The sequence below is a fragment of the Eschrichtius robustus genome, chromosome 5 (assembly GCF_028021215.1).
Source record: "Eschrichtius robustus isolate mEscRob2 chromosome 5, mEscRob2.pri, whole genome shotgun sequence".
In the NCBI taxonomy this organism is placed as follows: Eukaryota; Metazoa; Chordata; class Mammalia; order Artiodactyla; family Eschrichtiidae; genus Eschrichtius; species Eschrichtius robustus.
Window position 1 is genome coordinate 61,114,176 of NC_090828.1, and position 25,228 is coordinate 61,139,403.

At 44.6% G+C, this 25,228-nt stretch overlaps 2 protein-coding genes across 5 annotated transcripts in view; both read right to left on the minus strand.

Moving 5' to 3' along the window:
• Window positions 1-1,969: 1,969 nt before the first annotated feature.
• Window positions 1,970-4,516, minus strand: DLX1 (distal-less homeobox 1). Of its 2 annotated transcripts, XM_068543911.1 has the most exons (3): window positions 4,204-4,516; window positions 3,341-3,540; window positions 1,970-2,224 (listed from the first exon to the last, which is right to left on the minus strand). In XM_068543911.1, the coding sequence occupies exons 1-3, from the start codon at window positions 4,514-4,516 to the stop codon at window positions 1,970-1,972; spliced, it is 768 nt and encodes a 255-aa protein (XP_068400012.1). The 2 variants fall into 2 exon arrangements, with proteins under 2 accessions (XP_068400012.1, XP_068400013.1); XM_068543912.1 differs by lacking the exon at window positions 3,341-3,540 and having other exon boundaries at window positions 2,148-2,224.
• A 4,954-nt stretch (window positions 4,517-9,470) lies between these two features.
• Window positions 9,471-25,228, minus strand: part of METAP1D (methionyl aminopeptidase type 1D, mitochondrial) — a 77,842-nt gene continuing 62,084 nt past the window's right edge. For all 3 annotated transcript variants that reach the window (XM_068543913.1, XM_068543914.1, XM_068543915.1), the window contains 8 exons: window positions 24,812-24,961; window positions 23,259-23,407; window positions 22,662-22,704; window positions 19,228-19,391; window positions 12,399-12,496; window positions 11,019-11,066; window positions 10,047-10,125; window positions 9,471-9,916 (listed from right to left, as the gene is read on the minus strand). In XM_068543913.1, the coding sequence (XP_068400014.1) occupies window positions 9,838-9,916; window positions 10,047-10,125; window positions 11,019-11,066; window positions 12,399-12,496; window positions 19,228-19,391; window positions 22,662-22,704; window positions 23,259-23,407; window positions 24,812-24,961 (810 nt within the window). In that variant the 3' untranslated portion in view covers window positions 9,471-9,837. The remainder of the gene's footprint in view (window positions 9,917-10,046; window positions 10,126-11,018; window positions 11,067-12,398; window positions 12,497-19,227; window positions 19,392-22,661; window positions 22,705-23,258; window positions 23,408-24,811; window positions 24,962-25,228) is intronic.

The following is a 25,228-nucleotide window of genomic DNA, read 5'->3' on the forward strand; positions in this document are numbered from 1 at the left end:
GGCCTTGTCTTTTCCGCGTCGAGATCCAGCGCCCTGTGGGCAAGCAAAAGCCGAGAGGCCAGATCCCAGCGGATTCGAGGGGCATAGTCGGGTGTCTCCACTTTCAGGCTTCCAGGCTCCCAGCAAGGTGACTAGGCGCAGGGGGCACTTACATCTCACAGGGCGGCTGCTTGTGAGCTCTGCTTTCATCTCACTTTAGACGGCCTTCACAGTCCCTTTGGTTCCTGAGCCCTGGCTCTGCCAGGCCGCACCTGTTCATGATTCCCCTTCCCAGGGACCCTTGCCACTGCTCTCTAACCCAGGCAGCGATCAGACCCTTGGGGGGGGGGGCAGGAGTTAAGCTTGAAGAATGGTCCCAGCAGGGGCTTCGCATGCCTCCGCCGTTATCCTGCTATGTCTGGAGACAGGAGTTGCTGCCCCTGCCTCATCTGGCCCCAGAGGTGGCAGTCTGCTGGCCTGGCCCCAGCACCCCTCACACAGCACACCAGACAGCAACTCTTTCTCGAAACCATAATTTTACTGTCTCAGAGAAACTTCATAACTTATTTACAAAGTTCTTTCCCCCCCCCAAGATACAAAGCAATAAGTTAACATTCTCAATATAAAACTAAACTTTGACATAGAGAACACAAAACACGGTTGATTTCATTTGATCACATTTTCCAAATTTCACAAGTAAAATGTCAAGATTCTCATTTCACAAAGCATCGGGTTTTACAGGCACACACAACAGAAAAAAAGCTAAGCTTGTGCAACATGTTTACAGAACAATAATAATAACAATAATAATTAATAACAATAATATGTACAGCAATTAGATCCTGCACTGGAGACTGTGCATTCAGGGTGGTGACTGGCATTATTCTGCGGTCGAGCCTCTGGGGATTGTTGTAAAGCTGCTTTCGTCTTACTTTAAAGCCCACCGGCATTAGGGCACTGGCGCACCCCTGCACGTTTTCTCTCCCCGCCCATCGGTCCTCTCTCTCCACAAGGGAAGAATTAGGATTTTCCTTCTTAACCAGGCAAAGCGATCAAGCGTTCTTCCCGAGATGAGGAGATTGTGTTGGCTTCATTTCTTTCTCTCTCTCTTTTCTTTTTAAAATAATATGGGACATGTAAAAAATGCAAATCATTCGGTTCCAACCTCTCCATACCAGCGAAGTACAAAAGTTACTATATAAATTAAAAATCACCAGGTCCTCCTTATTCGTTTTTCCAGGTGCGTTTAAAGTAATGGGTACCTTTGGACCCTGCGCTCCTCGCGCCCCACAGAACCGTGAATTGACCGAACATTCAGCCTCAAGCGAAATCCATTTCTCAATAAATAAAACCCCCTCCCTCCAATTTCCCCCAATCCCCGAACGAGCCACACAGATGGTTAGGCAGGCCCAGGAAAAGGTCCGAAAAGACAAAACGTTCCAGTATCCGGAACTGGGTGGCCCGGTGGACCAAGCCTCCTCCGACCTGGTGACTTTTTTCAGAGGCCGAAGAACGAGGACAGCGGACGGACGAGAACCTCGACTTCGTCAGCGCACAGATACAGAGCGAAAGGAGACAAGAGACGGACAGGACAGAAAGAGCTTTTGCTTTTTCTACATTGTTTTTTGTTTTGTTTTGTTTTCCTGATTGTCCCATACAGCTGAGGGTCGGCGGTCGGGTCCGGCGGGCTCTTGCTGCGGCTCCCGCTGTCTCAGGCCGCTGTGCCTGCGCTTCGAGGCCACTCTGCTGTCACCGCGCGGCCGAGGCCGGGGTTCGGGCAAGGGCGTGGGCGCCAGGGAAGTCGCCGAGCCAGACCGCGCGGCACTCGGAGGAGGCGGCAGGCGTCCTGCCTTTACTGTTCCTTCTTCTTTCCCTCTGGGCCCTTCTCCTCCGGACCCACGGCACGCGGACGGGGCGGATGGACCGGGAGGCGAGAGGGGCCCGGGCAGAGGGAGACGGGAAGGAGGCGGGCGGGTGCGGACGCGCAACCTCACATGAGCTGGGGTTGCTGCATAGCTTCTTGGTGCGCCGAGGGGTACCACGACGTGTAGCTGGGGATGTAGGAGCCCGCGCTGCCGCCCGAGCCCTTCCCGGAAGAGGAGTTGGGGTTCCAGCCGGGTGGCACTGGAGGAGAGCCGGCAGACAGCGCCCGGCCGTTGGCCAGCGCGCTACCCTCCAGAGCCGCCCCGCCCTGCTTCATCAGCTTCTTGAACTTGGAGCGCTTGTTCTGGAACCAGATCTTGACCTGCAAGAGCGGACAACAACGTGACTCGGTCTAGGTCCATTGTGCCTACCTTGGTCCTGGGGAGATAAGGGGGCCGTGGGACAGCAAGAGAGGATACCCCGCGGGCCACTGCCCTGCGCGACCTGGCAGCTCCCTGCAGGAGAAGCATACACACCCCCCTTCCCCCGTAAGAACCGAAGGCTGGGAGGCCCCACCGCGGGCCGCCGGTGGCCGGCAGGGGCAGCTCTCTGAGAGCCAGGGAGCGTGGTGGTGAGCGGTGCAGGGATCCAGGCCTTCGCCTGCCTGGGACTCAGCCCGAGCCCGGCAATCTTTCGGGGAAGACGCGGAGCCTGCATAACATCGAGGCTTCAATTCCAGTATGAACATCAATAAAAGAACCGAGTGGAGAAAAGAAGTGGAGGAAATTTATTTCCAGTGTGACCCGCCTTCTCTTTGCGCCATCATTTCAGCCCTTGAGCGAGTTGCGGGCTGACTGAGGAGGCCACAGGGTTTTGTTAAACTTTTCATTTGGACTCAAATCCACCTTTCCTTAGCGTCTCCTAACTCTGCTCCCTATCCCGGCCCGGACATTGGAAACCCGCACCAGTCGTGATCAGAACGCCCAAGGGGTCCCCGGAATCTTAGAGAAACCAGGGAAGGAAGGTTCCGTTTCTCCTCCAGGGTCTGGGACTTGGGAGGTGAGAGGGCGGAGGAAAGGATTCCCCCCTCCAACCCAAACCGGTGAGAAGGCGGAGGAGGAGGGAGACAGAGGCTCGGGCCCAGGCCTGCAGTGATTAGCCACACACTTTAAAGGCAAAGAAGGGATTAACCCCCGCGTCTATTGTTCCAGTTGTTCGGGCACGTGTGACCTCAGAGTCCCCAAACAAAGTGCGTAGGGAAATCCTTCTTGTGCCCTAATCAGATTGTCCAAGAACGGAGGGCAGCGACAGAGCCAGGGCAGAGAGAACTGCGGAGGAAGGAGAGACGTTGCGAGAGCCGGGGTGGGACACACACACACACACACACACACACACACACACCCGACCCCTGACGCCCAGAGAGCAAGAAGTGAAGCTGCGGGTGCAGGTTGGCCGCGGGAAGCCTGCGTGGCGCCACAGTGGGGCAGCGCCGAGGTACCTGCGTCTGCGTGAGTCCCAAGGAGGCCGCGAGCTCCGCCCTCTCGGGCAGAGCTAGGTACTGAGTTTGCTGGAACCTGCGGTTCAAAGCCTGCAACTGCAAACTGGAATAAATCGTCCTGGGTTTGCGGATCTTTTTCCCCTTGCCATTGAAGCGCACTTCACCGCCTTCCACCACCGTGCTCTTCTCGGAGTCAGCCCCTGGAGGGACAGCAGAAGTGGGGGCCGTAGTTAAGGCGAGGGACTGCCTTTAGTGCGGGGAGCCCAGAGCAAGTGACCGCAGAGGGGTGGCAGAGGCAGGACCAGGAGTGAGAACGCTCAAGAAACTCCGAAAGCCAGGGAAGGTCCCGCCAAGTCCAAAGGGCCCGACCCCGGCCGCTGCAAGCGGACTGGGGCAGTTCCCAGGCGCGCAGCTCCTGCCTTTGCAGGGAAAGTTTGCTATTTTTACAGGCAGTAGTTGAGGTTTAATTACCCTTAATTGCATACATTGTTTACAGAGCTACGCAACAAATAATTACCGAGACTAATACGTGCACATGTGGGTTTCTGTTTTTCACCAGGGCATTGTGTGCTCGGCTCACGGAGCCACCCAGAGGCCCAGCCAGTGCCAGGGGACGCTCTCGGATTTATCCTTCGCTGGATAGTTGCAAGTTGCGTGGATATATATTTTTAAAATTTCTTTGCTATGACAGGGATGCATTTACTGATACCCAAAACCTTTCACTGCTCCGGCGCCCTCCCCACCCCCATCCCATGTCTCTCTCCTCCACTCCTCTCCCTCCTTTCTCTCTCTCCTCCTCCTCCTCTCTCTTCCCCTCCCTCCCTCCCTTCGCACCTCTTCCTCTCCCTGGCAGGCGCACGTACCTGGGTCCTCCAGGCGGCTCTGGGCGAGGCTGGCGCTGCCCGGGTAGGACTGCACCGAACTGATGTAGGGGCTGGACGCGTGGCTGCTGACCGAGTTGACGTAGGGGTAGCCCAGCGGTCGGGAGAAGGACGAGGCCGAGCTGTAGGCGCCGTCGGGCTGCGAATGGCCCGCCGAGTGTAAACAGTGCATGGAGTAGTGCCCGTGGGACATGGGAGAAGGAGACATTTGCTGGTTGGGCGGCCCAAACTCCATAAACACCGCCTTGCCCGACACGGGGCTGTTGAGACTCTCTGGCATGGTGGTCATGGTCATCTCTTCTCGCGGGGTCTGGGTGTGGGTCTCTCTCTCTCTCTCCTCTGCTTCCCTTTTGGGGGTCTCTGTGTTTCTCAGGACAGGAAGGAACCCAATTTAAGCGTAACAGGGGTTTTCACTTTCCATTCATAAGAAAATGGAGTTTGTCTCTTTGAAAAGTCTAAGCATGATGCTGCCGAGCTCCCCAAACTCGCTTCAAAGCTTTGACTCAGCCAAGGTCATAAATATTCATGAGCTGGCGGAGCTGATTGGTCCGCTGTCTTGCATAATCACCGGGGATTGGTCCGAGGCGCTCCGGCTCCGCTGGACTAGAGCGGGCGAGGCGGCCCGGCCTCGGGAGAGACGCATCCACACCTCCCGGCCGGGGCTCCTCTGCAACAGAGCACGCAGCGTGGGGCGCACAATGGGCTGAGGCGTCCGCGCCGGGACCTCCGCGGCCCGCGGCTCATCAGCCTCCCGCCTCCCCGGCGCGTCTTACTTCCCAGAAATCAACCAGTGGTTCGGCACCGCCGCCCACCCCCTCCTACCATCCCCACCCTCCGACCGCCCCCAACACCGGGGACCAGGGCAGTTTCTCCTAGCAATCGCCACCCGGTCCGGTGCAGAGCTAGGGCGGCTTTGGAGCCCGGCCGCGGCCTCCCGTACGCGGAGTCGCGCAATGGGGGCGCCGGAGGCAGTCAACAGAGCGCTGTCCTCCCGAGAGTCTCGTGCCTAGCGCAGCACTCTCCCGGCGGCGCCTCCCTGGCCTGGGTCCGCTCTGCCACATCCCTGGGGGAGGGTTTGGGGCCCTCCGGGCGAACTCACTCACTCGGCCGCCGCGCCGCCGCCGCTCCCTGGGGCCCGCTCGCATTGCTCCAGGCCAAGCTGGCCACTCCAGCTCGAGGCTGCACCGGTCTGATTAAAACACTGCGCGCGGAGAGCCAGGAACCCGCGCTTCTCCTCCCAGGAAAGGCGACCGCACCGCCCCCTCCCCCCAACACCCACCTCCTCTTTCCCTCCCAACCTTCCTCCTCCCCCCCCTCCCCTCTCCATTCCCTCTGCGCCGAGCGCCCCGGCTCACTCGCCCCTAGGGCGCGGCACGGAGTGGAGCCTAGGGGCTAGCGGGCTCAGTTCTGCTTGAGCCGCGGACGCCAGGTGGTCATTTTCCGGCCTCCTGGGGTCTGGCGAGAGTACCCGGGGTGTAGGAGTCCTGGAGGACACCAAAACCCGCAGCAAAACCAGGCCAGTGGTAGGCTCGCTTGTCTGTGTGTGAACACGTCTCTCATTGTCACCCAGGATCCTCCTCATCTCCAGGGGTCAAAGCGGGCGCCACTGGGCCTGGGATAGAGCTGGTGGAGGCAAAAGCTGCCGCGGCGCCTTCTATCTGCTGGGGCGCTAGGTACAGAAAAGTGCACAAAAGCCCCCGCCGCCACCGCCACACAGCCACCCCCATGAGGCGTGGCGCGCACCACGCAGGCTGCCAAGGGGCTGTTGGTTCCCTATCCCGCCAGCCCCACGGTGAATCCCAAATTACTTTGTTAGGTAATTAGAAAGTGTTGATAATTATTTATTTCATAATTTAGCGGTGTGACGGGAACAGGGAAATGATCTTGTGAAAGTTCACACGTGCAGATGTATTAGTTACTGATTCATTTGATTAAATGGTAGTCTCAAGTGCTCGGATCCGCAGCTGAAGGCGCCCCATTAGCATAACACTGATGTTTAATTTTCATACGCATAATTAGCCATATATTTAACACTAATAGCAACATGCAGCCTTTCAGCCTTAAACAGCCCAGGGTTTGATCTGGCCTGAGCTGAACCTTCGCCGAGGCACCTTCCCCTTTCTAGAGTGCGCAGTGATCACAGGACAAACCTCTGTAATCAAGCACATTTTGGCAGAGGGAACACCAATAAAAATGAACATTCAAAACAAATTACATCGGTGCTGTCGTTACAGATATTAGTGGAAGGGGCTTCTCGCATTTAACTTCTGTAGCAGCAGCTGCTGCCCGGGGACTTCCTCTCCTTTGGTTTAAGGGTAAGATATTGGGGGGCAGAGATATTTCAGGCAGCGTGGTTGGAGCAAAAAACAAAAGCCAAGCAAAACAAAACAACCAATCCTCCAAACCAATAACGGGTTTGCCAACGATTAAAAAGATTTTTCCTTCTTTCTTTCTTTTTCTTTTTTCTTTTCTTTCCCCCCCTTAATCGCCGAAGCACACGGTGAGGCTTTGCAGCAACAACCAGCTAATGACTCCGCCACCAGGCAACTCCCAGAGCCGTTCCACTCCTCTTGATTTCCGTGTTGCACTTGTGGCTTTAACTGCTCTTTCCTAGCGCCTGTTTTGGGGTGCTGAGTGCGGTGCGCCCTGCACCGCAGCTGATGCCGCCCGGGCCCCTGGTCTCCCGCGCGCCTCATGGGCCCTGCCCACGTAAGTGATCGCCGCGGCTGGCGCGGGGTAGGGATTGGGACGGAGGGAAGCAAGGCTGGCGATTGCGGGTGCTCAGGGCAAGGCGTGAGGAAACCCGACGGCTGGGGTGCCCTGGGCCAGTTTGTTCCACAGAACTGCAGGGTGGGGGAAAGGGAGAGAGGCGGCCACAGGTTGCGACGGTCTCCAGGGCTCTTTGCCGTTCACTTCTGGAGGGGGGAATCCAAGCCTTCCGCAGCGCAGGGGACGGGGCTGGCTCCAGGGAACAAAGGACCCGCACGGGAAACGGTTTCAGAGCCTGGGTTATTTTAAAAATGAATTATATCTGGGCGAGGGAGTGTCTACACTCCGGAATTATTTCTTAGCCCCAGAGAAGCAGGTTCGGGGAGGGGTGGCTGAGCCGGGGCCCTCGGGCGCTGAGACGCCCGGCCTTGACTAGCTTCTCCTTGTGTGATCTTATCTCTATTCTAAGAGCCCAGGGTGGATCCCTCCCAACCCTCACCGCTAAGGCGACACCTGTTCTGAAACACCGGCTTGCTTAGATCTTCGCCTGTCCCAACTCAGAGAGGCAACAAAACTCTCTCATTTATCCTGAGAGCCCCGGATTCCGAGTAGGACCTGTAGGAGACACCACAGGACCGGGCGCCTTGTGGTGTTAGCAGTAGTCACGCGCGGCTGGAATCCCTGCAACCTGGGGTGAGGTTTGGGGCCAGTTGAGTTGGCGGGATTGAGGGTGGGGACGTGGACAAGATATTTTAAAATCTGCTTCCAAATTTCAACTTCAAAGCATGTTAAAAGGAGTTCATTCTAATTCAAGTTTGTGTCCTACGGAGCTGCTGACGATTGGCTGGTGCTAGTATATATACATATATACGTATCATATTTAAACTTGAGGTTAGTCACTTTAATAAGTGGGATTATAAACCTGTCCCATAAATACCTCCACCTCGGAAAAACTACTGCACAAGCAGCGTGTTATCCCAGTGGCTGGTAAAATTCTGTGGTCCTAATGAAATTATTCTTGGGGAATCTCCGGGTAAACGGATCCGTAGATAAGATACTGGCTAATCGCTGCAATCTGACTAATCTAGGAGAGAAATGAAGTCATTCTCTGGCAAAACTCTCCCAAGGCCATCTGGGCCTTGTTCCTCTCTAGAAAATTCGGGTTGTTCTGGGGCAGCAGCCTCAGTCTCTAGGCCTTTTCTTGGCCAACTCCCCGGCACCCTAAAGTTTTCCTGTGGATCTTGTAAATCTTGAACCCCTCCCTCACCTTTTCCAGCTCTCAGATCCACTAGAATCGGAATCACCTCTGTCCAAATTCTACATACCTGGACGCAGAGAAAGGGAGCTGGAAAGGTTGGAGGATGCCCATGAGAACCCTGAGTTCAGGGAAAAGCTCGAACTAGCCACTTTTCCAAGCACGCTCGTTGGCCTCAGTTTCCTATAACTTTTCCCACACTCTGAATGTCACATCGACGAGCTGGCTCTCCAGTCCTATCACAGAGGCCACCTGTCATGGCAATGACAGGTGTCCACATTTCCTTGGTGGTCTGGAGCTGAGCCCAATCTGTATTTAGTGCATGGCAGCTTTGTAAAACCCGCTTCAGTAGAAACAAGAGTTAGCACAAGCACTGATGGGCGGGACACCCTAAAACCATGACCAGGGGGAGACTACTTTCTACATGGCTTGCTAGAAGCCCAGCCCTTTCCACCTCTGAGCCCAGGTGTGAAGAGGTCCTGAGGAGCGAGCCCTAAGAAAGGCAGGGTACTCAGGGCGGTAATGAGCCTTGGGAGACGCAGAATGTGGACCCTTGGATTTCCTGCTTCTGAAGCAGGTGGAGCTGCTGGCAGGCTGAATCAGGGTTAAACTCGCCAGCTCCAATCCCGACTAACTAGGCCCTTGCCCTCAAAAGTTCCCGTGTCTCTTCTTGCAGGGATGCTCTGAGTCTCCAGCGCATTAGCGCAGGTCTGAAGAAGGCCAGTATTGGAAGAGATCAATTTAGGGAGGAGACCCGCCAGACACTGCTCACATCTGGGCGGGTGGGACCGGTGCTCCAATTCCTAGCACGGCAAACGGTCTAGCTTGCCTTTGTGTGTTGGAGGGAGGGTCTCTCAAATTTAACCTTTGGGATGGGCGCGCGGGGCGGGTTGAAGGCAGGGAAGAGGAGCCGCAGAGGACCAGGAAAGTCAAGTTTTTGGAGTGATAACCCCTGCGGAAGGGCCAGGCCCAGGGTCCAGAGGCAAGGAAATATTTGTAGCTAACTCCTCCACTGGCAGGCTAATCTTTTCATCGCAAAGCAGCTATGAAGGGGAAAGAACCGGAAGGGCTGGGGGCAGCTGGCCCCCGCGAGCTCCCTCAGAGCTGGCCAATGGGGGGGGGGGTCCAAAAGGGGGAAAAAAAGAGACTTTAAAAAAATTCCTAACAGCTAGGCTCGGGCTTTTCTTTCTGCGCGCGCGTGTGGAAAGTTCAGAGACTCAGAAATTAACCACCTACCCTCTTCCCCTAGTAACCGTCAGAGACGAAGGAGCACAAGACACAGCGGTTTTAGGTGGTGAAAGCTTTTTATTCGGGCAGTCAAGACAAGGGAAAGAGAAAGCTATGCATTTCTAGGAATCTCTCGTCTTCCAAATGAGGGCGTCCCCACTCCCTTCCAGATGCGTTTCCCGCGTTGGGAAGCAGAGCCCGGCGCCAGGACCCGTCTTTCCGAAGCCGCACGGCCACATCGGGGCCTCGGATCTGAGCTCTCAACGGCCACCAGTACCCACCGCGTTTTCCCAAGGCGCTATTAGGTGCTGGGTAGGTTACTGTGAGAGCTGCCGTTAGCCTGTTTCTTTCTCAAAGTTCTCCAGCTGGATTTCAGAAATTTAAGAAAAAAGGCGCCGGGTCTCTTGCGACCTTTGGGTGGTTCCTCAGGCCTCGTGGGGCAGTTTGGTCAGGATCTGCGCGCCCCCCGACGTGATGAGAACTGTGTGCTCGAACTGGGCCGACCTGAAACACACAAGGCAGCGATCAGCAAGCGCTCAAGCGCCGGCGGGGCGGGGAGCAGCAGCTCGCCCGCGTCGTCGGACGAACCTTCCCTCTCTACACAATTTAAAAGCAACCGGCAGAAAGCAAACACCTTTGATTGTCCAAGGAGACCACAGTCCATGCATCCTCCAGCACTTTAAATTCAGGGGATCCCTCGGTTATAATTGGCTCTGTAAGAGGGAAAATATTTACTGCAGTGATCTAATCAGATTCTTGTCAAACATTGTTTCGGCTGATTATCAAAAAAGAGAATAAAAAGGTTCTCCTCCCTCCCTCCAAGTGCTTCCCCCCACGGGTTCATGTTGTCATCTCGCAAGCTCTGATAATTGATGTTGCTTACATAGTATGCTACAAACCAAACAGTAGGAAGAGGAAACGCTATGGCATTCAAAAATGTATGAAGTTGCCTAGTTCGTAATTTTTTTAGAGGAAAAAAGGGCATTTTAATCAAGCCTTAATTAGGACCCTGTGGATAATAACCACCCAAACACCAGTCCCTCTTATGAATACCAGTCAGTTTTTAAAAATATTTGAATTTTTAAAACCTGCTCAAAATGTTCATTAATCAGCAAATAACAATTTTCTTATTTCACTCTAATTGCTTCTCCATTAAGCCCCACAGTCAGAAATATGATGCCTTCAGGGTCTTAGGTGATTGGAATTTGGTGGTGACACCAATCACATGATCAGCCAGGAATGGGTTACCAGAGAGGATGTCACTAGCTGACAGGGAGCAAGGGACGTAATCGCCTCTAGTCACTGGGTGTTAATGAAAAACAAAAACAAAAACACCCCACAAAACAACACAAAAAACCCAAACACCACATTACGCTGGTAACAGAATTAAAGGTTGGACGGCTGCCGTCTCCTAAATGTGTCGGTAAGTATCTGATTTAGGAAGATGGGGCTCGAGGATATTATTTAATCAGATTTACTATGCATCTGAATTATTTCATTATGCTGATTGGCTTTATTAGTCCTTCAACTGGACTGCCTGGCCTAGGCCAGCGCCGCTGCTTCCGCGGGGGATCCACTGCCCTCCGAAGAGGAGCTCAGCACTGACCTACGGTGAACGCCATGCCCTCCTCCATGCATAGATCGCTGTCATTCGCTGTAAAACAAAAACAAAAACAGAAAACAATGGGTGTGGGGAGCGGGAATGGGAAATGGAGAGGACAGAGAGAAACGGAATTAGAGGGGTTAGGCTGCTCGAAAAACATGGTTATTTTATTTATTTTTTCTTTTAGGAAGAAAGGGTGGAGGTTTCTAGAATCCTGGGTGGTAGCTACCACCCATGGGTTAATAAGCACAGGGGTCCTAGGCCTCAGCCTTTGCATTTTCTGAGCTTGGGGTCAGGGCCCCTAGAAAGGGTGCACCAAGGCTGAGCAAAAGCAGCCTGGGTGCTTGAGACACCTGTTGGGCTCCCCCTCTCCACTGTCCCCTGGCCACTTGCTCTGAGGTCTCCTGGCTTCGCTGGGTCCTGGACTTTGCCCTCCACACCTCCAACCCAAAGAGTAAGACATCTTGGGAACTGAGTCAAAGGGAAGGCAGGTTGGTAGGAGGCAAGAACAGGGGTGACTTGAAATATTTCCAGGTGTTGGCGCTGGGTGGGCACATGCCTGAGAGGCCCTTTCTGCACTCCAGCCTGGGCCTCTTATGAGCTGCCTCTGGTGGAGCTCCTTGGCCCAAAGGGAGTTCTGACCTGCTGAATCTCTAGGGATCTTCCAGGGGATGGATTTCAGCCAGTAGTTCCTCCAGGGGCTGCTCCCACCCCAAGCACACAGGTCAAGGCTCTAGGACCAACTTTCCTTTGTTCCCTGTCCAGGTGTGCACCCCCCTTGGGGGCACTCCACAGAACTGCTTCCTACCCTAACCCAAATACCCCACCCTTTCTGGCCCACCCTTGCTTTCTCACTGTAGGGTACACATCCAGGCAGTGAAAAACAGGAGATTCTGGGGAAAGAACCAGGGTGGGTATAATCTAGAAATCACTAAGAGTACACGCTGCTAAATACATCAGCTGTCAACGTTGTGTAGGATGTAATGAAGTTTAACCACAACAGTCAGCGGTTTGAGAAGGGGGCAGAAAAAGAAAAACAGAAAACAGTCATATGTGCATGCTGCTGGGACATTGATGCTGTGGTGTTTTGTTTTCAGTAACTTTTTCTAGACAAATATCCCTTGTGCCTTCCAGCCATCACCCTTCAGAATACAAAAAGCAAAACAAACCTTATTTTGGGACTGAAACGGCTGGGCTCTAATTCAATAACATAGTAATGTGCTGGTTACGATTAGGTAGGACCCCCCCCCCCCCGCCATTCCCACCCACACACTCATAGGAAAGGATGACAACGTGGATTCAAAATTGCAGCAAGGGATCCAGGAGCAAAACTGCTTTATCCTGATTACATTCAATAAACAGCTCCCAAACTAACTCTCTTACCATGATGCCAAATTTCTGGATGTCCATGAAAGTAAGATCCTATCCCATGTCCCACAAAATGTGGACAGACTTGCAAACCATTCTGATGAGTTATCTGGCTTTAAAAGTGACCAAACAAAATACTTAATTAAATTGGATCATTTTAAATGCATACACAGATAAGACAAAGTCACTTCAAAATATTCTCTGAAAAGAAAAAAATAAGTTATATTTAGAGTCGGATGGTAACAACTTGTTTTCATTATTCTGGAAAAATTTTAAATTTTGTCACAGCTTGTAACAACTCCCTCTGGATAAATGAAGAAAAAAAGATATGTATCTAACACAGTCATTTGCTTCATTTACTTCAGTACAGCATTCAAACAAGGCCACTTTTAGATGATGAGTGTGCATGCACACATATATAGCTCAGTATAACCAAGATACATGTGCAGGTAAGGCAGGTCATAAAAACCTGCCTGATTTGTATGGAGTTTCACAAAAAGGCTGTGCAAATTACCACTGATTTGGGAACCAAACGAAAAAATTACAATCTGAAATGTGACTTACTACTTCTATAATTCCCTTATTCTGGTGTATTTCAGAACATTAAACATTTTACAAACAGACACACTCACACAAAAGGTCACATCTACTTTGTCAGTATTCTTGAAACACTCCAAAACTTTGTGATTATTTGGGATTTCTACTAAAGACTTACACCATTAACAAAATCCATAAAAAATGCTTTTTAATCGCTACTATGCTTAAGTGAAGCTAGTATTGTGATTCCTAATTCTTAATGCTTCATTAGTTACTTCTACATGCAAATCTTTTGGGTTCCATCTATCCCACATATAAGTGAAATCTTAGAATCCAACCCTAAAATCTTCACCTGCAAGGTTAAGAAGTCATTTTTGCAATCAGGTGAACATGTTCATTTCTGGGAGCACCAGAAAGACAAGAACATACATATCATTAACAATTTATATTTTCATGTGGATGAAGGGCAAAGTGCCTTAACCCTAACCATAATAATGGTTTGGGATTTACAGGCCCACTCTTTAAATTCTTAACAAAACCAAAGTTCTTAGATCACAAACTAGAGGTTCCAACAGCCCTTCGGTTTAGTTTAACATGAACTCAAAGGCGTTTAGCCAGCATCTTTATGAGCATTCCTGTCGATATACTTTGCTCTATACATTTTTAACCTTCATCTCCAGACCTGTAAAATGTCTTCACTTAGGCCAGGATATCACTATAAATAGCAGGTGGGCAGCCTCTCATTCAGATTTAATTTCCATGTAACAGTTCAGAAATAGGTGAGCTATGCATGTGTTGGGAAGAATGGTAAGTGAATGCTCTTATCTCTTAAGTTGTTCTTTATGGTTATACTTATTTCTGTGTGTCTTTGCACTTTGGACAGGAGGTATAACAACTTTTCCAAGATGTTCCTATTTGTACCACACAATTTCTGAATAGAAACTCAGGATGGAGAGTGGATAGAGGGTGGAAGAGAGATTATTTAGTAAGATAAACTGATCTAGTATTTTTTTTTTTACAAGAAGGGGTTCTATCTAAACCTGTAAATTATGTTATCTATGTCCCAACAAACCTCAATAATTCTAAGAGGATTCATTATAAACTGTTCTATTTTCTTTTCTTAAAAAACCAAACTAGTTTTTTGTTTTTGTTTTTGTTCTTTTTTAAGGCTCTAACTGATTGGCAGGCATCACAGCTACATCGTAAATGTGTGTTACAGTGGCAATCTTCCGATGAGAGGAGAGGAAGAAAGCCCACTCTGAAAAAACACCTGGGGTCCCTTCCCCCCTGATACCTCTCATTCCTCTTCATAAAAGAAGCTGTGCAATTACTAGGTGGCTAAAGATATCTGAGTGCATTCTACAACAATTTACTGCCTGGATCCTGCTGGAACTTCTGGTTATAGGAGGATCATAGAATGTATGTGTCCTGGATGCAAAGGTCAGAGGATTTCACAGCTGTGTGGAAAGAGGAAAAGAACAGGACAAATTTCCCTCAGTTCCTTGGTTGAGCACCCATCTCAGTGCTTGATCCTCAGGAACTAAGTAAACACGCCTGTCTGCTTTTTAGGGTATTTTCCTTCTGGATTGGTAGTTCGCTTTTTAACGCATACTTCCTGGGACTGAATGGAATAAAATCTCATTAATGTTTCTAATTACTGTTGAAAAGAGTACCCCTTCTACTATTCTACTATATACTGTTCTTCTATTTTGGAATATAAGGGAAGCACAAGATTATTTACCTGATTCTAGGGTTTAAATCTAACTTTGTGGAGGCAATCCAAGCAATTTGTAGTAGCAAATTCCACTCTAACATGGAATCCAGTGGCTAGGATCCCTAGTGGTGGCATGGGAAAGTGGAGTACACGTGCTTCTCTTGACTGGTGTGTTGGGGAAAATGGAAGCTGCTGGGTGGGCAGGGGTGCCCAAGAAGTATACAACTGCTCCCCAACACCAGCCATCGAGGGGATGACCCATTTCTGAGCATGAGGGTCTTCTTGCCTTGGACATTTCACAGATGAAATCTGCCTTCTTTTTGTTAAAATCTACCAAAAGAACGCTCCTGGTATTAGCTCTTCTGTTCTGATTTTCTCTAATTAAAAATTTTCTGAGACGGCCACTCACATGAGCCTGAGTACATCTACGATTTGAAGGCCTTCAGATGGAATATTTGGGGAGGAGAGGAGGGGAGAGGAGGAAGGAGATGTATAAAAGTAGTTAATGAACTTACCTGAAAATTATACTGTATTATTACAGTTCATGTTTCAGGTACGGCTTAGAGTTGAAAGAAAAATCTCTCTAAAGGAATTTCATCTTGTGATCATTTTCTTAATTTAATTCCCTTTCATGAGATAGTTCTCCTCAATTGAAGTTTTGTCCAGATAAATTAAAATTCTTGATACACTTAAACTACATTTTATGACTAAGAGTACACTACCCAAGAGGGCAGAGGAGTACTATATTTAAGTACATGCTCTTCTAAAGAAATAAAAATACACATGAAAATTGTTTTATTACCATTTTCTCATGAACTCTATAAACAGCACTGATTTCCAAATGGTCACATCTCTAATTAAAGGATCTCAAATGGCACCTGATTTTCTAAGTTATGGAATTTTACTTTAATCTTTCCAGATTTTTATTTTAAGCAGTAGTTTTGAATGCAGGAATGCACAAATTCAAGGATTCCCTTTAATGACAAGGAACGTTTAAGTACAATTAGTAATATTTTTGAAAGCCAACAACTGTTTTCTAAAAGAGTGGTACATTTTTTTTGTTTCAAACTGGATCACAAATTACTGTATTTTTCTTACAATAGTGCTGAACTTTTATTTGAGGCTTTCTGTTTCTGAAAAGCAGACATGATGGATTGAAATAAAAGATAATTTATTGCAATGCTTACTTTCATGTGCAGAGAGAAGCAGTGTAATTGTAATTTACAGTAGCTGTCAAGAAAAATCCATCACAGATGACATTAAAATGACTTATTTTGCCCGCGCCACTTATTGTTTAAATGTGCATAATCTAATAGAAAGAGATTATTTTTAAAAATCTGCTTTATATTCTTCTAAATTAATATCAAAACATATACTTATGAATTAAACATTAAAAACCATTCATTGATACTTTCATCATGACATTTACAAGTATAAGTTTAAATTATTTTTGATTGAACTGTCACATATTTGTGATGCATGAATCTACACATTCACAATATCTTCATATGTACAGCTCATATCATCTAGAGGTAATAACAAAAATACAGATTTAGAAATATTTTAAAGCAAATGCAAGTACAGTGAGTATAATAACACTGTAACCTAAAGATCACTAGCTATCCCTCACGAAGTAGAAGGGCACAGAGAGAACTCTTTTCATTAAACTCTTTTAGCCAATGCTTCTTCAGAGATACCATCCTATCCTTTAGGTTTCAGAAAATTTCAAAATTTCCTATAAAGATCACCAGGTTTTTGGTGACATAATACTACTGAAAGATGCTTGAATGTTCTTTTCATGGTGTATCAGTAGAGGGAGGCTATGCAAAAGATGGTGAGTATCTTAAAATAAACGAGGCTGAGTTGAAAGATGTTTGTCAACCTTCGGTCTGTAATGACTCCGAGTATTTTGGGCTTAAAGGTGGAGACTGTTTGTTTATTTACTCCCTTGAGATTTTGCCTGAATGAGAAAAGGCGAAATAATAGATGTCCAGAAACACTGCCTTAACACATCAGAACAAACATTTGTTAGAATTGGGGCCAGTTTCCTCCTCAGTGGCAGACATAGACCATCTAAATAATGAAATGCATTAGGGTAAAGGAAAAAGTTCATTGTCTGTTATTTTTCACATAGTTTCGTAAGTGCAGTTGTCGGGACTGATCTGGTTTTCAAAGGAGCTTGTACATGCAAATTCATCCTCTGCGAAAACTGACCTTTGTATCCAGATAGCTAAAATCCAATGTCACTTTCAATTTTACTCTTCTTCTTCTTCTTTTTTTTTTTATGTAGCCAGAATTAATGTAGTGAATATGTAATGAAATGCATTATCCTGCATGGAGATTTATCAGATTTTCCGACTGAATGCTATGCTTTGCTAGTACTAGCTGGAGTTCACCTGCATGTTGGTGTGGCGTGTGGCTCTTTTTTGTAAAGAGTTAAGTCGTACACAAAAAAAGGGAACAAAGGTCAGCACCCAGCCGCCACTTGAATGTGAGATTTTTCTTTTTATTCCCCTTGATGTATACTAGGCTCTGTGTTATTAGTCTTAATGATGGAAAATTGTAGTGTTGATACAAATCTTTTTTTCAAAGTAGTAGGCGGGAGCTCCATTTGTTAGTAAGTTTTTTTGTGACTAAAAGCCACGGACAGTACATTTATGTAGCAGTAAAAGGCCTAGATGCTCTTTCCATAGCAGAGCTAATTATTCCTACTGTGACCTTACTGATCTAGCCTGTTCCTAGTACATCTCATCTGCACGCCTGTTCCTCTGTGTAGATGGTGTCAGAGAATATGAAAAACCCTATAATGAAACCATTTTCATGATGGAGAAAGGCTACTGGAGTTGCACTTGCTACAAAGAGGCTCAATTATATGAGTAATTGTGATAATTTTCTACATTCATAGCCTTCAATGGGGAAAAAAGAATGAGAGCCACAAAGGAAAATTACTTTAACAAGAAAGTACAGAGAGTAAAAATGGAAGAAGAGACAAAAAAAGGGAAAAAATAACCAGAAAAAAAGTTTAAAAAATAGATCTGGAGGGAGGAATAGCGAGACAGGGAGAACAACAGAAATGCTCAAAAGCCCATGTGCAGCTGTGTTGCACAATTAAATTGAATTTTTTTTTCTGCAGTTGATGAATGTGACTACTGCAAATGTGCCTCTGTAGTTAGCTATCATTTGTTGTTCCGTGACAGGAAAAGGATAATTACCTCTCAGAGAGAATCAAAGGCTGACATGCCCTTTAGACACAGCCATGAATGCAGAGCTCGATAGAATGCTTGAATAAGAATCTAGTGTTCTCTGCCCCCTTCTACTGAAGAATAAATTTTGTTAAAATGCAAGAGCACCACCAGTAAATTTGTTGAACCCTAGGTGTTCAAAAATATGAGGTACATCTATCGACTCATCCCATTTGCAAAAATAAAACTGCATTTTGAATTCATTTCTATTATATTCATGGACAGTAAGATAGTGAGATATGCATTAAATTTCTTTTCCCAGTAGGGGTCTGATTCAACATTTCCTATGAAAGAACAGAGAGACACTATCCTTTTTTCCCAGGCTAGTTAGCCTATAATTTAAAACTGTCAAAAACACAATTTTGTTCAAAGTCTTCAATAAAAGCTTCTCGCATATAACCCAAAGAGATTTTACTAAAGTTTGATTCAGACACTGTTACAATATTTTTAAAGCCATAAATACATTTAACTGATATTTTACTGCCTTTTTTCTTAAAGTATTTGAAGGCTTACGAAGAAAAAAGGCAGCATCTTTTCAAGGTGACTAAGCCTTCCATCCTTCAGACAAATGGGAAGTATTCAATGGTTCATATTAATGAGAACAGTACTTTAAAAGGTACTGATGTGATCATCTTTAACAAAATATGTTACTGTTAAATGAAAACACATATTCTGTATGTCTACTTCAAAACAGTTATGGGGAAAAAAAAGAGATCTAAAGTAGGTAACACATTACAAAGAAAAGTCTTGAATTTGGAAAATACACATACTCTCAAAAAGCAAGCATAGAAGGCTGTGTGGAAAGTAAACAATGGTTTATAGGGAAAATGAACCAGACCAAAAAAAAAAAAAAAAAGACAGAAGATCACCTTTTCAGGCTGTTTGTTAATCCACCAATTTGAAAGGTAAGGCTTGCTTGAGCTAATGTTTTTTATCTTTCTATCACAGGAATATGTTTCACTTCATGCCTTCATAAAATCTAGCTTTTCTCCTGTCTCATTATCCAAGAGCTGGGATACTTACCCCTTCTTAGTTACTCCTTCCACGTTTGGTGTGATTTTGAATATAGGAACACTACAGACCAACATGTCAAGCTAAAACTAAAGCAGTCACATAAATATTGCTTGCTGCTTCTATAAGTTTCTTTGCTGACCTGATATAATTCACTTTAAAAAAAAAATTTTTTTTTTCAAACTCAGGGAACAACACAGCAGCCTGGCAGTTCACATACTGATATCAGACTGAAATGATGGTTCTGAATAGTAAAACATGTCATCAACTTTATACCAAGCCACCAATAACCTTTGTACCATTTGCCAACCCTCCCTTTACTTGTCAGTGTAAGGCTTACCTGATTGTGTTTCCAATTACAGAGAAGGGAGCCCCCGCTCTGCAAGCAGCAATTGCTTCATCTCTACACCTCCTGGCAGTCTCCACTAACTTTTTACCACATTCATCCACATTGCCCACCAAAAATGTTTCAGAGGTGTCTCCATGGTAGCCATTGTAGTAAACCTAAACATAGGCAGAAATTTAAAAGTATGTCCTGTTTAAAAATCTACTCTCCTAAAGTCTACATTGCATTCATTTATGTATTTAGCAGATTCATGTGTTTCACCCTTCCAGAATTACTGTCAAGTTTACCTACAAAAAAAGAAGAAATAGCCTTACAGAAATTACGAAGAGGAAGACATGCAATGATATTGCAAAATTTTAAAATAAATTCGTGACTAGTATGGCTATTTCAGCATTAGGATTAGCAATGTTCTTTAACATTTTGAGTCCTCATTTTATTTCTGAGACAAAATTATATATGCAGAAATAGTGACCAAAGACACTGACCCACAATTACTACAATAGGTTTAGAGAATCCAGAAGTATTTAACACAGTGAAAAGTTTCTTCAGTGTCATAAAGATACTTATCTTTTATTTACCAGTCCCACACTTGGAAGTGATAGATAATGGCAAGAAGAAATAAGATAGACATGTTGGTGTTATAACAGACAGAAGGAGAATTCAGTTCCAAGAACTGAAGTGGCTCAATATCGGAATGAAAAATGTTATAGAAAAATCCTGTCTGGAAGTGGAATCTTAATCAAATGTTCCAGATAGCAGAATGTTAACAGAAAACACTATACATGGATTTTTAAAGAATCAGAATGTAACAAAACAGGCTTAAGAATAAAATTACAGAAAATAGCATTTTATCTGTCTTCAATGACTCAGAAGGCCTTGTAGGATCTTGAAAGACACCAGATTCATTATAAAAATCAATAATTACCAAACACTGTAATAACTATAGAAGGCAGAGGAGACTGGTTGAACATTGATCCTTTGATATAGCATGGAATTTGCTATTTTGCATAAACGTGTCCTATGTAATTATTTTTCACATTTCTCTTTCTCATGAAATAGAATGCAGAAACTGTAATAAGAAAGAGATTTATCTGAGCTTTCTGTTTTAATACCAAATTAATATGTATACTCTTCTGCTTAAAAAATATACTCTTGTATACTCTGTGAGGGAGGCAGGAGAAGTCTTTATTTTATCCTCACTTTATAAGTCAGGAAACTGAGGCACAGACAAGTAACTTGTCTAAGGTTAGTGGCAGAATACAGAGGTAGAACCAGGTTAATATGATGGATTATTGGCTTCTAATCAAGTGTTTTCGCTACTACATCAAATTACCTTAATTACCTTGCAATAAAACAGTGTTTTATATATTTATTCCCATTTGTAATCCAAGAGAGTACAAGTTTTGATTTTATACACAAGTATATAACATTTACTAATAAAGAGTAATTATTAAAACAAAATTATAACTCTGAATGTTTGTATAGTTGCTATTTAAGTAAAAATGTATTTTAAAAAATCTTTATTTGCCTTTTCATATTACTTTTTGCTAGCCTGTAAAATGACTACTTGAAAGATTCAATATATATGGAAATAATACTTTTGAAGGTCTGTGGCAGTTATCTATAATTACTGTTTTTACTCACAAACTATTCTTGTTTTATACTTCATTTATTTAACAAATATTTATTGAGCAACTAATATGGGTATCGCATTATCTTTTTTTAAACATTCAACTTTCAAGGGGGAAAGAAACCTATTTTCTTGTGATATATACTAATGTAAACAATTACAAAATGCAATGAGTATTTTCTGATAAAAGTATAGGATCTAATAATGGAGTCTTTCACTTAATAAAATATTTCATAAGAAATATAATTTAAGATACTGACCTGTATGTTTTCTTGGTCCCTTCACATTTCTAGACACTTGAAAATATTTCACTTTGACCATTTTAATGTTAAAAATGGACTTGTTTATCGAAAGTCTTCAGGAAACTTAGAAAAGGCATGGACTATTCTCTTTGGACACATTGGAAACAGGAAGGAAGAGTATGCTGATTTCATTCAAAGAAGCAATATTTTATTAGGGGGTGATTAGGTGAGATAATAAACGAAGAGCCCCCAAATCAGGTACAATCCAAAAGAAAAGTGCATCATGAAAAATACTTCATTTCAGGTACACTTCATAAAATACTTCCTTCTACATGTTCTGAGTTGGAACGATAGCAACAATATATGTAGAGCAAATGTTCAAGTATTCTAAGTAGGACAAAATGATATAGGAAAGAACATCAGCAATAAAAGAATATTTGGCTATATCCTCAGACAAATTGATATGAAGAAAAAAAGCTGAATTAATTTAAACAACTAAAAATTGGACTGAACTAAACTACTGGATGCCAATCTCCACCACATTCCCACTCCCACCTAAGGTTCATGGTCTGGATATGAAATCACTATTATTAAGAATATTTCCTCATTCATAGAAACTGTACTCCTTGAATGCTATCTCAACTAGTTCTCATCAGATGTTTAATTTATATTTATTTATTTAAAATGTATTTATTAATCATCAGATGTATAGAATTTATTTACAATCTCCATAATCCAAACGTACCATTACAAATTTTTTTAGTAAAACGAACTGCCAAAGCACAAATAACCCAAGTCTGAGAATAGTGAAAGGCTAAGGAAATTAGAAAGGTTAGAGCTTGTACAGTTCGAAGTTCCTGTGTTAAATTACTTGGGGCTGTTATTTAAAAGAAAGGCTGTTAACCATTTGGTGAAAACTGAAGTTCAGAGAGAAAAGCACTCTGCTTGTACGCTTTGAGTTCAAGGCTCTCTATACCAGAAATGGAATACAATGTTACCTTCAGGGATTTTAATAAATCTAAGGAACACTGCTAGCAAAAGAGTTGCTGTCCAAATAGACTGACACACACAGGCCAATGTAGCCCCTAATGACAGAGTAAGATAATGACAGGCCCCACTCAAAATCAGCAGGAAGAGGAAGATCAATCTTGGCAGAGTGAAGGAAAAATGCTGGCTTTCTTCGCGTTAGCTCATCTCATACATATCTAGCTTCAGCAGCTGCCCAGTGCTGTGGGCTCTGCATTAACTACACAGTGGATCAATAACAATTACACCTTCTCAAAAACATGACACATAGCAGGATTGGGTTGACATTTCACTTAGGCCAACATTGATCTCAGTGCATCTGATTCCAGCCCTAAATTCAAGTCAGGCCTGGGTTTACTTGGAATAAACACAGAGTTAAAGACAAAAAAGGAAACCAGCTGCTTGTGTCTGGGTCTAGAAGTAAACAGCACTTCCATCGGTGCAGTTCACATTTTCAATCCACTCTTCTTCTTGTTGCTACCGGCAATTCTGAAGTTGATCAAAGACTATTTTTTATATGATTTACTCACCGTGACATCAATGTTGATAATATCTCCATCCTGAAGAGGTCGACTGAAACATAAACAGGAAAAAAAAATGGTGACAGACAGATCCCAATAAAAGGAATATAAAAATAAATATCTAATGACTACCATCACAAGCCTAATGAGTTGTGATGATAATTCAGAGTGGAGAAGGAATGAATGGAATAACTATATCTTATCTTTAATTTATGTTAGTCACATCAATTTTTACTAGAAATACCTAAATGAACATGTATTGTCACTGGTAAAAAATCTACTTATTCTCAACAAAATATACTTAATAGTTACCTTAATTTTACAAAGAGCCAAAGCAATAGTAGATGGTTAAAAATCTAAGATGGTAAAAGAAACACTTAATGCACAACCACTTTTTTGTATTACATATTGCTTTAACAAACATTAAATGGTGGTATTATGTCCATTTAGAAGCAAAATACTTCAAAATTGTTGCTCTACCATAATCAGCTTCAAAAGTTTGCAGGTAGGTTTCAATTAAACTATAGTGTCTTTCAACATATGTTATAGATCTTAGTTTCATGTTTTAGTTTCCAAAGGAACAATATGTTATTAAGCAATGAATACCTGTCAGGAATACCATGACAAAGCACGTTGTTTACAGAGGTACAAACAGATTTTGGAAAACCTCCATAGCCTAGAGGTGAGGGATAGGCATCATGACTGATGATTTCCTGATGAACAAGAGCATCTATCTCTTCAGTTGTCATGTCAACCTAAAATATTAAATAAAGAAATTGTGGAGCGACAGTTGAAGACACTTCCTGTATTTACTGACTATGCCTATAGCTACAGCACTTCCAGATGAGGCTGTATAAATTTACTGTGATAAACTTGTGGTACAACATTTTAATTAATTATGATTAACCTTAAAATCCTATTGTGCTTTTCTGACAACTGTTTCGGTATATGATGGTGTTGTGGACTATTAGGAAATGGACATTTTAAAATCTAAGATCCTTTCAATCACTTGTGAGTCCTTAAATGACATGACTCCTTTTTAGCCTGAAGGTTTAAAAAATATGTTCTGTGGCAATTCCTTCCTCTTCTTCAATGGTTAGTGCCCTGGGCTAACCGAAGCATATAAATTCTCAAAAGGATCTTCAATTTAGATGACAAAGCTTGAAAAGTAGGTCAAACCACACCTTTTTGTCTCAGCGAAACATTACATGGGTTTCGCCATAATGGCATGGAGGTTGTGGGTCATCATTTAAAAAACTAAGTCTGATACATTTTGTAGAGATTCGGCTTCAGTAATCTTGATTTCTTTCATGCCTAAATAAATCAATGTGTTTTCAAAAAATATTTTTCCCTTACTAGAAGGTATCCAGTTGCTCCCAAACTAGAAGAAAACTGAAATCAAGTTTTGTGGGCACATGAGGACTATCTCCATAAACTCATAAATCATGAGCAAGATTCTAAAACAAAATCTTTTATTAGAAAGTATTTCTTCGAGAGTTTTCTTTATGTTATTTTATATTCACATTATGGTTAGTTGTGTTGCTATAACAAGTCTGTTACACAAATGATACACTAAGTGTTTCATCTTTGAGTCTCACTTCCTAAATTCTGCCCACCTTTTGGAAACTACAGTATTTTCTTTTATGATCCTTACATAGCAGGATTCAGATTCAGTTTCAGATTATCCCGAAAGACCTAAATCTTGTAGTAAGATAGCTGTACATAATTACGTTGCTGAATTACCTATAGCTTAGTGTATCTGGTCTGATCTTTCTTTGTAGAGCCAATGTAAGAAAATAAGAGACAAAGGATGAGGCAAAGCAACTCTTCAGGCACACGGAAATAACGCGGGGAATAAAAGCAGAAACTACAGGCAGGAGTAAGAGGGGAAAAGTCAAAGCCATCTGCCATGGATCAACTTGGATAGGCCGACTGTGCTCAAAGTATCTCCAGAATTCTGCTACTTAACATCAAATTTGTATTTTCAATTATCTCTTGAATAAACACAGAAATAATACGATCCCTTTCCCCTATCCCAAGGCTTTACTTAATTTTAACAAATCAGATGTGTACAAAAGAGAGGGAAAGGGAAAGGGAAAAAAGGGGAGGAGGGTTTGTTGCCCCTTATGTAAGTCTTCCGAGGCTTGGTGAGACGCCACCTTTAAGCTCTTCCCGGCCAGGAGGAGGACATGGCGGGCCAGCTGACAAGCCTGACGAAGCCCTTGAATCTGATCTTCATTCTTAACTTCTATGCTGTCTCCCCAGTCGGGTACAATGCCTGTCGTCACATAGTCTGGCTTCTTTATGTGCTTGAGGAAAAAGGATTGAAAACGAAGATCAGAACCCAGTGCATGACAATGGGATCATTTTTTCGGACACAGCCTCCTGCTTCATGGAGCTCTGCCCTTCCTGCCGGAGCACCGACCTCTGAAGCCAGCACAACAGACCCTCCAGGCTGCCCCCAGTTCCTTCCCCTGCCCTTTTGAACTTAACATGGCCTGTTAGTGCTGCCTCTGGATGGTCTGTTAACCTTTCTGTGCTTTGAGTCACACTGGACTGAAGGAGACTTCTGGTCA

Coding starts and splice junctions, on each gene's coding strand:
- DLX1 (XM_068543911.1), bottom strand. CDS start 4,516: ATGACCATGACCACCATGCCAGAGAGTCTCAACAGCCCCGTGTCGGGC. Junction 3,541..4,203: donor GAGCCGCCTGGAGGACCCAG/GTACGTGCGCCT, acceptor CTGTCCCTCCAG/GGGCTGACTCCGAGAAGAGC. Junction 2,225..3,340: donor TGGGACTCACGCAGACGCAG/GTACCTCGGCGC, acceptor CCGCTCTTGCAG/GTCAAGATCTGGTTCCAGAA.